We start from the raw sequence: 14,532 nt of genomic DNA, 5'->3' as shown, positions 1-14,532 counted from the left end.
AACTTTTGGTGTCTTTATGATCGGGAAAAGATTCTCTATCTTTTCATAAGAGAAAATAATTTTTTTTTTTTAAATTTGGCCGACCCTGAGAACGAGTTTCGGAGAGGGCCTGTCGACCCTCAAAGGGTTAATATGACCTTTGTAGATTTTGCACTTCTTTTTTATTATAGTAATTTAAATGTTGAATGACTCAAGTGGGTTTAGTGCTTTTTGATTATAATATAATGCTAAATGCTTACGTTAGTGACTGCCTGAATTGCAAACTACTATTAGTACCCAAGTGTTGCTAAAACTTTGCTTTTTAAAACATTTGAGGCAGTTAATCATGATAGCATATTTTGTATTTTGAGTTCAATAAGGCTTTTGATGAAGTACGGCACAAGACTTGTTAGTGACAGCTCAAGGTATTTGGAAAAAAAATCCTGCGGATAGAGGCATGACTGACTGATAAGCAGCAGTCTCTGCATAAATGGCCTCTTCAAGGGGGGCTCCTTGGCGTGGTGAAGAGGCTCTTAGTCTGAGGAATTAGCCCTGTCGGTCTTCTTCCTCAGACAGCACCTAATTACCCCCCATTCTCCCCTCCCCTATCCCATCCTCCCCTTTTTCCATTCCTCCTCCTCACCCCTCCCTTTGGCCCTTCCTCTTTTTGGCCTTTGGGATTTCTCCCACAGGCGCGGTAGTTCCTTGGTAGGGGAAAGGACACCGGGGTCCATCCCATTCCGTTGAGGTTCTTGGCGGTGGCGTAGTTTGCCTTGGAATCTGGATTGCCTGGGGATGTCCCGATCCCTCTCCGGTATCCCGGAGTAGCTTTGGGTGTCTTTCGGGCGACGGGTGTATCTCTGGAAGCCACCTTTCGGATTCCGGGGGTGGTGGCAGGAGGAGGTATGCTTTGTGGCGGATATCCGGCCACCCTTTCTTTTGTCCACCGAGGTAGCTCAGCAGATGTGAGGTTGCTATCCCGGATTGCTGGTTTACTGGCATGAAGGGTAGGGTATGGCACGGGTTCCATGCTGCATCTGCGCTACTAGCGGTGTTGAGGTCCTCTTGGGCGCGGAGGGAGATTTCCGGCCCTTTCATTCCTCCTCGGAACTATTCCTCCCCGCTCCCCCCTTTTTTTATTCTTTTTTATTTTTCTTTTCTTTTCTTTCTTTTTTTTCTTAAAAACAAAAAGTAAAGGGCAGCCCTAGTCCATGAACCCACTACCCCCGGGCCCCTTCTTGATACCGCACCCCATTCTGACCCTGCCTTGTGTTTAGACCACTCTTCGGACACTCCTGATGCCCCTGTACCTCTTGCTGGTGCTGTTTCCTCATCCGCTTCAGGTACCAGGGCTTCGACTGACTCCTTCAATTTGTCTGAACTCCGCTCTCCATTGACTATGCTTCCGGCTTCTCCCTCTACGGTACGGCAATTATCGAATCGCCCGCCCATTTCACGCCTGACCAACTCCGGTCCTACTCCTAAACACCAACGTCAATCTCCTGATGATGCTCCTTCGTTACCTTCCCATTCTACTCGGAAAAGACCGACACGTCAAGCACTCCCTCTCCACGCTCGGTTTCTGACCACACAATGGACTAAATTCTTTACTTTAAGACCGACTTCTTCTTCTGCCTACCTTTCTGACCATAGTATTGGCAAAGCGCTCCTGCGTCATGTTGGTAGAGATATTTCATTTCATGCACTCAGGAGCGGTATGCGCATCGTCACTGTCCAGAATGTTACCCAAGCTCATGATCTTTGTCTCCTTTCGAATATCGATACTACTACTATCACTATTAAAAAACATCTTTCTCTCAATTCTTGTAGTGGTACTGTCATTCTGCCCCATACCATAGTCCAACAGAATTTCCAGTCATGTGGCAATGACATTTTTGAACAGCTGGAACTCCAGGATCTCCCAATCCTCAAAGTAGACACTTATGTCCTTCCTGCCCGGGGGCGGAGACGTTACCCTTGCAATGTGGCTCGTTTAACTTTTGACAGCGGAGAGCTCCCGTCCTCTGTATATGTCGCGGGACATCGGTTACAAGTTCGAAAGGTGATACCTACACCGCAACAATGTAGAAATTGCTGGCGTTTTGGTCACCCAGCGAAATATTGCAGATCTATGGCCGAATGCCCAGTCTGTGGTGCCGACGACCATTCTAATACATCTTGCAGTCAACCTCCATCTTGCCTTAATTGTAATGAAGCTCACCCTTCGTACTCCCGCCGTTGCCAGGTCTACTTAAATGAACGTGAAATCCGTTGCCTCAAAGAGGCAGAAGGTCTCCCTTATGCTATGGTAGTTACTCATCTCCGCCTCCAAGAGAGACTACCCCGTGTTTCTTATTCTCCTGTTTCCAAACATCCCCCCACTTCTGGGGTACCATCTTCTGCAGCCTCCTCTGTTGTTACCCCTCCCATAGCCACTACGGCATCTAATCGTTTTGCTGTCCTTGGCTCTGACGTCCCGACTACAACTCAGTCTGTTCTCACATCTTCGCGTCCTTCCTCACAAGCCCCAGTATCGACAAGACCTCGTACAACACCTAATACCAATCGCCCCTCTACTCAGAAGTCAAAAAAATCCACATTGCTCAAATCTTCTTTGCCCCTTCCTTCCCTTCTTCCACCTCCACACTTTACTTTTCCAGTCTCTGTACCTAGTTCTTCCCCTGTCTCTGGCTCTATTACAAGTGTGGAGATTCACCCTCCTCCTTGTTCGATGCCTTCCACCCCCGTCCCCTCCCCTCCCAAGTTTCTCCCTCTTCTGCCACCTCCCAGGTTTCTGCCTCTTCTGGCCACCCCCCCCCCACACTTCATCTCCAGTCCCTTATACTGTTCCCTTCCCCTCTACTTTGGTACAGTCCATTACTGTCCCAATTTTCTTCTACGCAATGATATTCCGTACTGTCAACTATTTGTCCATACCTCACTGCATTACACTGCAGCCTGTATCCACTTGAATAAGTGGTTTACAATATGTTCTTTATATCTCTCTCCTTCTCGAGCATTTTCTATCTCAGACTTTGCCTTTCTTGTTTCATCCTTACCACCACCACTTCTGTTACTTGGTGATTTTAATGCCCACCATTTCCTCGGGGGGGGGGGTCTCGTTATGACTCGCGTGGCATTCAGTTGGAGGCTTTTCTCGCCTCTCACCCCCTCCATGTTTTAAATACGGGTAGTCCCACCCATTTTGATCCTCGTACTCATACTGTCTCTTGCATCGATCTGTCAGTCTGCTCTTCCTCCACTGCACTAGACTTCACCTGGTCTGTTCTACCAGACTTACATGACAGCGATCATTTTCCGATCATTCTTACTTCTCCTTCCTATTCACCACCTTTCCGTAGCCCTCGCTGGCAATTTGATCGGGCAAATTGGGATCTTTACTCACACCTCACTGCTTTTAGTGAGGTTCCTTCTTCATCCTCCATTGATGAGCTCCTACACATCTTCTCGACGTCAGTTTATACCGCAGCTTCTCATTCTATACCCCAAACCTCAGGCAGGCATTCTCAGAAGTGCGTGCGTTGGTGGTCTCCTGCTTGTGCTCGTGCAGTACGTTTGAAACGTGCTGTATGGGGCAGGTACCGGTACAATAGAACTGCTGAGAGACTTCTTGATTTTAAGCAGAAGCGTGCGATCGCTCGCCGTGTCATCCGTGAAGCTAAACGCACTTGTTGGCGAGACTGTTTCCACCATCACCTCTGCTTCTTCTATGAGTGCAGTCTGGAAAAAAGTGAGGAAATTGAGTGGTAAATACTCTCCTGACCCGGCTCCTGTTCTACGGGTCGCTGGTGTTGATGTAGCAAACCCTCTCGACGTTGCCATTGAACTTGGCACACATCTGGTCCGTATTTCCCGAGGGCTCCATCTATGCCCCTCGTTTCTTTCCTCAAAGTCTGCCAGAGAGTTAGTACCCTTGGACTTTTCTTCTCTCAGAGAAGAACAGTATAATGTGCCTTTTACACTTAAGAACTGGAGGCAACGCTCTCAGCTTGCCGATCATCGGCAGCTGGGCCTGACGACATTCATATTCGTATGTTACAACATTTACATCGGTCAGCCCTTGTAGTCCTCTTACACCTCTTCAATCTTATTTGGGCACAAGGAGTTCTTCCCCAGCTCTGGAAATCTGCCATTGTTCTCCCTTTCCGCAAACCGGGTACTACAGGACATGATGCCTCCCACTATCGCCCCATCGCTCTTACTAGTGCAGTTTGCAAAGTGATGGAACGCCTCGTAAATCGACGTTTAATGTGGTATTTAGAGACTCACAACAGTCTCTCCGCTAGTCAATATGGCTTTCGTAAGGGTCGTTCTACCATAGACCCCTTACTACGCTTGGATACGTATGTTCGTAATGCCTTTGCGAATAATCACTCAGTTATTGCCATATTTTTTGACCTTGAGAAGGCATATGACACAACTTGGAGGTATAATATTTTGGCCCAGGCCCATTCCTTAGGCCTCCGAGGCAATCTACCATCCTTCCTTAAGAACTTTTTAACTGACAGACATTTCCGTGTTCGAGTCAATAATGTTCTTTCCCCGGACTTCGTCCAAGCTGAAGATGTCCCTCAGGGATGTGTTCTAAGCACAACACTGTTTCTCCTTGCTATAAATGATTTGGCCTCTGTTCTTCCACCCAATATTTGGTCATCACTCTATGTTGATGACTTTGCTATTGCTTGTGCAGGCGCTGACTGTCACCTTATTGCAGTTTCTCTCCAGCATGCGGTCGACTGTGTTTCCACTTGGGCCACCACGCATGGGTTTAAATTTTCAAGTACCAAAACTCACCAAATTACTTTCACTAGACGCTCTGTTATCTCCGATCATCCTTTGTATCTCTATGGCTCCCGTATCCCCGAACGTGATACAGTCAGGTTTCTAGGCCTTCTCTTTGACCGTCGGTTATCCTGGAAACCTCACATTACCTCTCTGAAGGCAACTTGTCACAGCCGGCTAAACCTTCTTAAAACCCTTGCTCATCTTTTGGGGAGCTGATCGTCGAACTCTGCTTCGCCTACATTCAGCCCTCGTTTTATCGAAACTCGATTATGGTGACCAGATTTATTCCGCGGCCTCTCCTGCTACTCTCTCTAGCCTTAACTCTATCCATCACCAAGGATTACGTTTGTGCCTTGGTGCTTTTCGCTCTTCCCCTGTTGAGAGCCTCTATACAGAAGCGAATGTTCCATCCTTGTCTGATCGCCGTGATGCCCATTGCCTTCGCTACTATGTACGCTCTCACGATCTACACAATCCTTCCATTTATAGAATGGTCCCCCTCAAGGAAGGTTCCTTGATGTTGGTGAGGGGCTCTTGATTAGGGAATTGGATCTGTGCTCCAGTTCCCCGAATTAAGCCTGAATGCCTTCCACATCCCCCCCCCCCAGGCGCTGTATAATCTTCCGGGTTTAGCGCTTCCCCCTTGATTATAATAATAATAATAATAATATAGAATGGTCACCGATATTAGTAGACATTCTTTATTCGTTCGCCGCCCCTGTTTGCTCCGTCCCTTTTCTCTTCGCCTACATTCACTCTTGTCTTCCCTTCAGTTACCACCTTTATATGTTCATGTAGCATCTCACTTTTCCCTACCCCCCTGGGAAGTTCCAGCTGTTCGGGTCTGTTCTTTCTCACTCCCTTGCTCGAAAGCTCAACTGCCTATGGTGGCTTCCCGCTCTCTTTTTCTTGATCACTTCCACTCCCATTCTCATGCCACCGCTGTGTACACAGATGGCTCTAAGTCTTCAGACGGCATCGGATTCGCAGCAGTGTTTCCGGACAGCGTCGTGCGGGGACATTTACTATCTTCAGCTAGCATTTTTACTGCTGAACTGTATGCCATTCTTGCAGCACTTATTCGTATCGCATCTATGCCTGTGTCATCATTTGTAGTAGTCTCAGACTCCCTTAGTGCTCTACAGGCTATACGAAAATTTGATACATCTCATCCCCTAGTTCTCCGTATCCAACTTTGGCTACGCCGTATCTCTACCAAACATAAAGATATTGTTTTTTGTTGGGTCCCTTGTCATGTCGACGTACAGGGCAATGAACAGGCAGACACTGCTGCGCGGTCAGCAGTACATGACCTACCAATTTCCTATCGAGGTGTTCCATTTCTGGACTATTTTGCTGCAATAGCTACCCACCTTCGCACCCGTTGGCAACAACGTTGGTCAACTCTGCTCGGTAACAAACTTCATTCTATTAAACCGAGCATAGGTTACTGGCCGTCTTCTTGTCATCAGTGCCGAGGTTGGGAGACCACTCTCTCCCGCCTTCGCATTGGCCACACTCGTCTTACTCATGGGTATCTCATGGAGAGGCACCCTGTTCCTCTCTGTGAGCAGTGTCAAGTTCCAGTATCGATTAGCCACATTCTGTTAGACTGCCCTCTCTATCAACGAGCACGCAGAATTTACCTCCAACGTCGTCTTCGTTCTACTACTCTCTCTTTACCTTCCCTTCTTGCTGATGGACCCTCCTTTAATCCTGACTCTCTCATTGACTTCTTGACAACGACTGATTTACTCCACAAACTCTGATGATACTTTTCGCACTCCCCTCAGCCCTTTCTAGTTCAGTCTCTTGCTGCCCTTTACCCTTTCACCATCCACTACCCCGCTGTTATCCGTAACCTATTACTCATCCATCTCCCTTTTGCCACCTGATGCCCTCGCTTCCTTCCTGCCCTGCAGCGCTGTATAGCCCTTGTGGCTTAGCGCTTCTTTTTGATTATAATAATAATAATCTGTATAAATGGGGTGAAATCAGAATAGGAATCAAGTTACAGGTTGAGAGCACATTGATGACATTGACGAAGAAATAAGTGAAATGAGGTAATATGCGCAGGCAAAAATAGGCAGAATAATAGATCCAGAGGGAGATGCCATGGTTAAGTATAGGTCTAGAAAGGATGTAGACAAGTATGGTTTTGAAAAAAAGTGGTCAGTAGGTGGAATAATCAGCCACTTAGCCAGATGGACACCCTTCGTCATTATGTACTGGAGTGCGATAAAATTAATGCATTCCTAGACAACTCGCTTAGAAATGTTCAAGATATGTCAAAGTATTTTATCCAGTGGTATATTACAGACCATTCTGGAAAAATACCCTGACTTTGCTCCCTGTAAATAAAGCATTACCAAGTTGTGTGTGTGTACTCACCTAGTTGTGGTTGCAGGAGTCGAGTTATAGCTCCTGGCCCTGCCTCTTCACTGGCCGCTACTGGGTCACTCCTTGCACCACTTGTGTCTGTGTGCGCTTGTGTGTGTGTGTATTTGTGTACTCGTGTGTGAGTGTTTGTACTCGTGTGTTACCTATTTGTGAGTGTACTCACCTAGTTGAGGTTGCAGGGATCAAGTCATAGCTTCTGGCCCCGCCTCTTCACTGGCCGCTACTGGGTCACTCTCCCTGCACCATGAGTTTTATCATACTTTTGCTTAAAGCTATGAATGGATCCTGCCTCCACTACATCGCTTTCCAAACTATTCCACTTCCTGACTACTCTGTGACTGAAGAAATACTTCCTAACATCCCTGTGATTCATCTGTGTCTTCAACTTGTGTGTCCCCTTGTTGGTGAGTCCTGTGTGTGTGTGAGAGAGAGAGACCCAACAATTAATATTTGCACCAATAACTCATTACAGTTGTGACCGGGTGTGGACGTGTGAATTGCTCATTACTCTATAATTTGTTCATGATTGTAGCCATGTATAAACTAAGTAAATAAATTTACTTACATTATTCATTACCTTTGTAACTTGTGTGTTCATTACCTTTGTACCTAGTTCAGCAATCAAAGCTTTGGGGGCCCACCCCTCAAGGAAGGTTCCTTGATGTTGGTGAGGGGCTCTTGATTTAGGGAATTGGATCTGTGCTCCAGTTCCCCGAATTAAGCCTGAATGCCTTCCACATCCCCCCCCAGGCGCTGTATAATCCTCCGGGTTTAGCGCTTCCCCTTGATTATAATAATAATCCACATATTTGTTCTTGTGTTAAATCAAAAGCCAGGTCAGAAGAGGTGAGGAGAAACTTTACAGAAATGGACGTCACCACCAACATGCCTAATTATTATAATAAAAAAAAAGCGCTAAACCCCCTATGTCTTAAGAAAGTCGTTCAGTTCACCTACATGTCTAAGGAAGTCATTCAGGAGCTCATCTACTCTCTGGATCGCGATCTCCTGAGTTTTAGTGAGGTTGATCTTGTCAAATAAGGCCAAGGAGGCGGCCCATTCTGGTCGCACACTCAGTCTGACAACAATAATGCATCTTATTATTAATGGTATACAATACCAACAAGTTGATACTACACAAATAACTCTTACACGCCATCATAAATTTAAGAATAATCGAGCACTGCAGCACTTCTGCTGACGCACAGGCAATAAGTCCCAACATTATGCAGTACAGTATTACTTACACAGTTAGCAAGAGGAATGTGGCTGCTTGACTGAAGGACCTCATCGTCAGTAATGTTACTTGAGCACAGGAAGCCTGTTGAATTAAATGTATATTCATGCGTGAATATATGTATACACGTATAATATAAAATGCATATTATGTATAATGTATATTAAAGCAGATTTGATTCACGAAATCGTAATGACACGATTGCAAACAAACCATACCCCGGTCGGGATTGAACCCGCGGTCAGTCTCAAAACTCCAGACCGTCGCGTTAGCCACTAGACCAGGCGCTGTATAATCCTCCGGGTTTAGCGCTTCCCCCTTGATTATAATAATAATAATAATAGCCACTAGACCGTGGCTAACGCGACGGTCTGGAGTTTTGAGACTCTGTCCACGGGTTCAATCCCAAAGCAGATTTCAAAGATTTTTAAAAGTTCAGAAAACATTTGACTGTTCTAAGCACTGCGACCCCTCAGGGAAGGTTCCTTGATGTTGGTGAGGGGCTCTTGATTTAGGGAATTGGAGCTGTCCTCCAGTTCCCCGAATTAAGCCTGAATGCCTTCCACATCCCCCCCCCCAGGCGCTGTATAATCCTACGGGTTTAGCGCTTCCCGTTGATTATAATAAAATAATAAGCACTGCGAAAACACTCAAAAGTTCAACTTCCATTGAGATGGAGATTAGGATAATAGTGAACATGGTTACAAGTATTTGTGGAAATTCTCAAACCTGTGAATACAGACGTTGTGGTGAAAGTAATGAGCTAAGCTGCGCTTCTGAGCTACAGGTCGCCTCACTGTGTTTATATGTGGCACCCCGGCAGGAAACACACTCTTCTTCCAGTATTGCCAGCTTTTATTTAATTTATGAATTAAGTTTTAACGAAGGATGAGGGTGTTCAATAATGATGCAGCATTTATGCGGCAATCTTGGTAGTCCTACAGGACTACCAAGTAGTATAACAGGACAAGCGCGAAACCGTACCGTATGGGTTATAAAGCTATTTGCAGAGTAATACGAAGCTGCGACTATCAAAGTCTCATACATTACATGTAAACTGCATTATATTTGAACCAAATAAGATTTTTGTATAAGCACATCCACTGACGCACAGTCGCAACCAGTAAATTGAGAACAAGTGTCAAACGTTAACAAATGACTCAAACATTACACAAGTTTCATCTGCTGGCTTACATATTAACCTGTGTGTGTACTCTCCACCTATATGGTTCTCGGGGTCAAGCCAGAGATCCTCGCCTCTCAACTTGCTGCGTGGCAATGTCTCTTTCCCTGTTGTATATACCAATTTTACAGTCTAAAACCCTTGTGGGTTTAGCGTTTTTTTTTATTGTAATACAATCTGAAAGCTGTTATCCTACCTCAGCTTATTTCAAAGCCCTGTCTAAGGTATACTAACCACCCCTTCCTCTGTTGTGACCCACAAGTCTGCTAGTGGCCTGGTGGCTAAAGCTCCCGCTTCACACACAGAGGTCCCGGGTTCGATTCCCGGCGGGTGGAAACATTTCGACACGTTTCCTTACACCTGTTGTCCTGTTCACCTGGCAGCAAATAGGTACCTGGGTGTTAGTCGACTGGTGTGGTTCGCATCCTGGCGGACAAGATTAAGGACCCCAATGGAAATAAGTTACAGTCCTCGATGACGCACTGACTTTCTTGGGTTATCCTGGGTGGCTAACCCTCCGGGGTTAAAAATCCGAACGAAATCTTATCTTATCTTAACACTCGGGTACTACTATCGAGCCTCAAGAACCCTATCATACTTGCTCTTACAACTATGTATGAAGACTACCCTACTGGCATTCCTATGGCTCATCTCTGCCTGCTGCTTCCCCCAAGTACCTGTTTTGCCTCGAAACATCTTGTCCACCTTATCAATTCCTTTGGGTATTGTATGAACATAAAGGTGCATTGCAGCAGGACTGCTGGCCAATGCTAGGCAAATCCAACTCTCACTGTGTACTTGTCTAACTTTTAAAGCTACACAAGATTTTAGCTTCAATGACGTTACTCGGGAGTTTGTTCAACTAATCCCCAGCTCTCCAAACCATTACATTGGACTCCTGTCCACCAGCGAGCACGCAGAATTTACCTCGGACGTCGTCACCGCTCAAACACCTTTACTTTATCTTCCCTCCTCGCTGACGGCCCTGCCTCTGACACAGACTCTTTTACTTATTTTAACAGCAACGTTTGCTGTATAGTCCTTGTGGCTTAGCGCTTCTTTTTGATTATAATAATAATAACAGCAACGTTTATACAGATTTTGATTATATTTACTTTAGCACTCCTCACTGCCTCTTACTAACTCAGCCGCTGTTATACTCTCCACCCTGGCTAGTATCAGATCAGGCATATTAAACCTTCAGCATACCTTACCCTGCAGCACTGTATGACCCTTGTGGGTTTAGTGCTTAGTTTTGGTTATAATAATAATCCAAACCAGTGCTTTCTTATATCCTTTCTAAATAAATTTTTTTTCCATCTTTAACCCATTGCTGCAAGTCTTAACTTGCAGCAATGTTATTTACATCCCCTTTATTCCTGCTTTCCATTTACACACCTCGATCATATTTCCCCTTAATTCAGCGCCCTCAGTCATCCTCGCATGAAAGATTTCTGATACATGGGATCATCTTTGTCAACCTCTGTACGTTTTCCAGTGCATTTATATTCGTTCTGTAACATGCTGACCAGAACTGTGCACCATAATCTAAATCTAACCAACGATATATCGGGTTGAGGAATAACCTGAAGACTGTTGTCTGTTGTTTATACTTCACACCCGTTGGCAATGTTGGTCTACTCTACTCGGTAACAAACTTCAATCTATTAAACCGAGTATAGGTTACTGGCCGTCTTGTCACCAGTGCTGAGGTTGGGAGACTACTTTCTCCCGTCTCCGCATTGGCCATACTCGTCTTACTCATGGATATCTCATGGAGAGGTGCCCTGCTCCTCTCTGTGAGAATTGTCAGGTTCCATTATCGGTCAGCCAACGAGCACGCAGAATTTACCTCCAACGTTGTCTTCGCTCCGCTGCTCTCTCTTTACCTTCCCTTCTCGCTGATGGACCCACCTTTCATCCGGACTCTCTCATTGACTTTTTGACAACAACTGACTTACTTCACAAACTCTGATGATACCTTCAGCCCTTTCTACCTCGATCTCTTGCTACCCTCTACCCTGCACTATCCCCTGCCCCGCTGTTTTCTGTAACCTACTGATCGCCCCTCCCCCCTTATGCCGCCCAATACCCTCGCTTCCTTTCCTACCCTGCAGCGCTGTATAGCCCTTGTGGCTTAGCGCTTCTTTTTTATTATAATAATAATGTAATATTGTTTATACTTGACATGAAGCCTAGAATTCTCTTTGAGCTACAACCTATTTTTCGTCACACACTCATACTTCTTGTCTATCAGTTTAGAAGTCCTAAACAGCTCAACAATGGCCCCCAATCCCTCTACAGAGTTGGTTAACGCTGCCACCCTTGCATAATGCTTGCCATAGAAATTGTCCCAGTTGGCAATGAATGGGATTAGAAGTTCATTATTGGTCAAAAAGATACTACAATTTTCACCAATTGCCCTAGACATCTATTCATTGTCACTCGTCTTCTAGGCAAAATTCTGCTTTTCGGAATTTTTCAGCTAGATACTCCATCTCATTTGGTGACAACTTTCAATTATCTATCCCTCTTGACTGCCTCTAGGAATTTTCCCTTCAAAGTTCCTTCCTCTAAACTCTAAAGTCTGGCTTCTCTCACCCGCCACCTGCCGTACTTCCCTCTACTCTACCTTTAGTGTGTGTGTGTGTGTGTGTGAGCGAGTCTGCGTGAGAAGGGATGAAGAGGATGTGTTCAGCTAATATAAAATAATTCATAAAACTATCCACATAAAATTGAATTACCTACGTACTTGACTTAACAATTCTAAACCTGTATGGGTCATACATCTATGCCTTAAGTCTTGTAAAGGAAGCAAAAATTAAAATGACTGAAATAATAATACATTTATAATGTATAAATTTATTTTCATGTGTTTTATGTACACTTACACAAGGTATATTACCTAGCTATCACTGGTGTGGGAAGCTTGGCACCAAGTATTGCTCCTCCAGCCACTGCTGGAGTTTCCTTCGTCAATCAACGTCTATCCCAGTCAAATTAAAACTATCAGCATGATCTGTTAAATTACGAGGTTAAAAATGAAGTCCTGTGCGTGAAATGGTTGAGAATCGCCCCCCTAAATCAGTGGTGTGGGGAAATATACAGTGCCCTCTGCCCCCACGTGCTGTATAGCCCTTGTGGCTTAGCGCTTCTTTTTTATTATAATAATAATCTGCCCCCACGTATGGCTACCTACCCTGAGTTCCCGAAGGTCGTCACCGCGACCCGGTGCATTACCAGGCCATCCGGCGGATTAGGGCCAAATCAACTAGGCTGTTACTGCTGACAACACGCATTCCAACGTACGAACCACAATCCAGCTAACCACTACTACTACTACTACTCTGCACCTCTCCTTCCGACAGTATTTAAGTCTCCGCACTGTCGCTTGATCTTCAGATAGTTCCTGACTATGGAACTGAACTTCTCCAGGCCGAGGGACTGACAACCTCAAATTCTACGACTTCAAGGGTGATGGACTGATTACATCGTCTTCACATCTCTACTGTTCCTGCCTATTTTCTGTATTCGACTGAAGAAGCCTACTGTGTAGGCGAAACATTTCGGAATAAAGTTGTCTAACTGTTGCATATGTGTCTTACCTAACATAACCAGGGATTGACTTAAGATAAGATAAGATAAGATAAGATAAGAGATAAGATTTCGTTCGGATTTTTAACCCCGGAGGGTTAGCCACCCAGGATAACCCAAGAAAGTCAGTGCGTCATCGAGGACTGTCTAACTTATTTCCATTGGGGTCCTTAATCTTGTCCCCCAGGATGCGACCCACACCAGTCGACTAACACCCAGGTACCTATTTGCTGCTAGGTGAACAGGACAACAGGTGTAAGGAAATGTGTCGAAATGTTTCCACCCGCCGGGAATCGAACCCGGGCCCTCCGTGTGTGAAGCGGGAGCTTTAGCCACCAGACCACCGGGCCCTAAGCCCGGTGGAGAGATAAGCCCCCGAGGAGAGATACATAGGTATCTACTGGCAATCCCACTTATGCATGATGGAAGGTTGTTGAATAATCTTGGGTCTCTTCATACTTATTGTCTCTCGGTATACTCCTGGCATCCCTACCGAACCTTCTGCCGAGTTTTTTGTTTGTGTTGTGGGTGATTTGCGTGTACAGATTCAGGACCACTCCACTGTATAGAGTTACCGTCACTGTGAAGTGTTAACATTTTTCTTTATTCTGTACACTGTTAATACTTCCCTCTTTACACGATGATCACAGTTATTCTCGTAAAGCTTTACGCTCCAACATTTATTTTAAAATTAATAAATAACTTTGGAGAAAATTACAAGACTGATTAGTCATAAAAACTATCAGAGTAAAAGGTTGCATTAACTTCAACTAAGCAGGAGGACTGGTCTGGGACCGGGCCGAGACGGCATTGACATCTGGAGTTTACTAGTAACCACAATGGTCACTACTTTTGTTACGGTTAGGAAAGTGACAGCCTCTACAGTCATGAATGGTATTGTAAAAGCATTATTTGATGTTCGGTTAATGAGCTCAGATAACCAAGATATTGTTCTTCAATAACTTGTGCATGTATTATTGAAAATTTCATCTCCTTATTTTATTAGAAACAGCATAAACTTCACATAACTCTGCTCGAAGTTATCAACATTAACACTGGTTAAAATTGTCAACATTCATATAACACTGATCAAAGCTGTCAACCATATAACACTGGTCAAAGGTGTCAACCATATAACACTGGTCAAAGGTGTCAACCATATAACACTGGTCAAAGGTGTCAACCATATAACACTGGTCAAAGGTGTCAACCATATAACACTGGTCAAAGGTGTCAACCATATAACACTGGTCAAAGGTGCCAACCATATAACACTGGTCAAAGGTGTCAACCATATAACACTGGTCAAAGGTGTCAACCATATAACACTGGT

General features: G+C 45.0%; 1 protein-coding gene across 1 annotated transcript in view; it reads right to left on the bottom strand.

Moving 5' to 3' along the window:
- The window catches only part of LOC128696398 (uncharacterized), an 11,229-nt gene extending 1,992 nt beyond the window's left edge, over nucleotides 1-9,237 (bottom strand). The window contains exons 1-3 of the mRNA XM_053787657.2: nucleotides 9,152-9,237; nucleotides 8,433-8,506; nucleotides 8,143-8,263 (exon numbers count right to left, since the gene is read on the bottom strand). Of these exons, the coding sequence (XP_053643632.2) occupies nucleotides 8,143-8,263; nucleotides 8,433-8,476 (165 nt within the window). The 5' untranslated portion in view covers nucleotides 8,477-8,506; nucleotides 9,152-9,237. The remainder of the gene's footprint in view (nucleotides 1-8,142; nucleotides 8,264-8,432; nucleotides 8,507-9,151) is intronic.
- Between the last annotated feature and the right edge of the window lie 5,295 nt (nucleotides 9,238-14,532).

This window comes from Cherax quadricarinatus, chromosome 39 (genome assembly GCF_038502225.1).
Source record: "Cherax quadricarinatus isolate ZL_2023a chromosome 39, ASM3850222v1, whole genome shotgun sequence".
Lineage (NCBI taxonomy): Eukaryota > Metazoa > Arthropoda > Malacostraca > Decapoda > Parastacidae > Cherax > Cherax quadricarinatus.
This window is presented reverse-complemented; position numbering and strand designations above follow the sequence as displayed.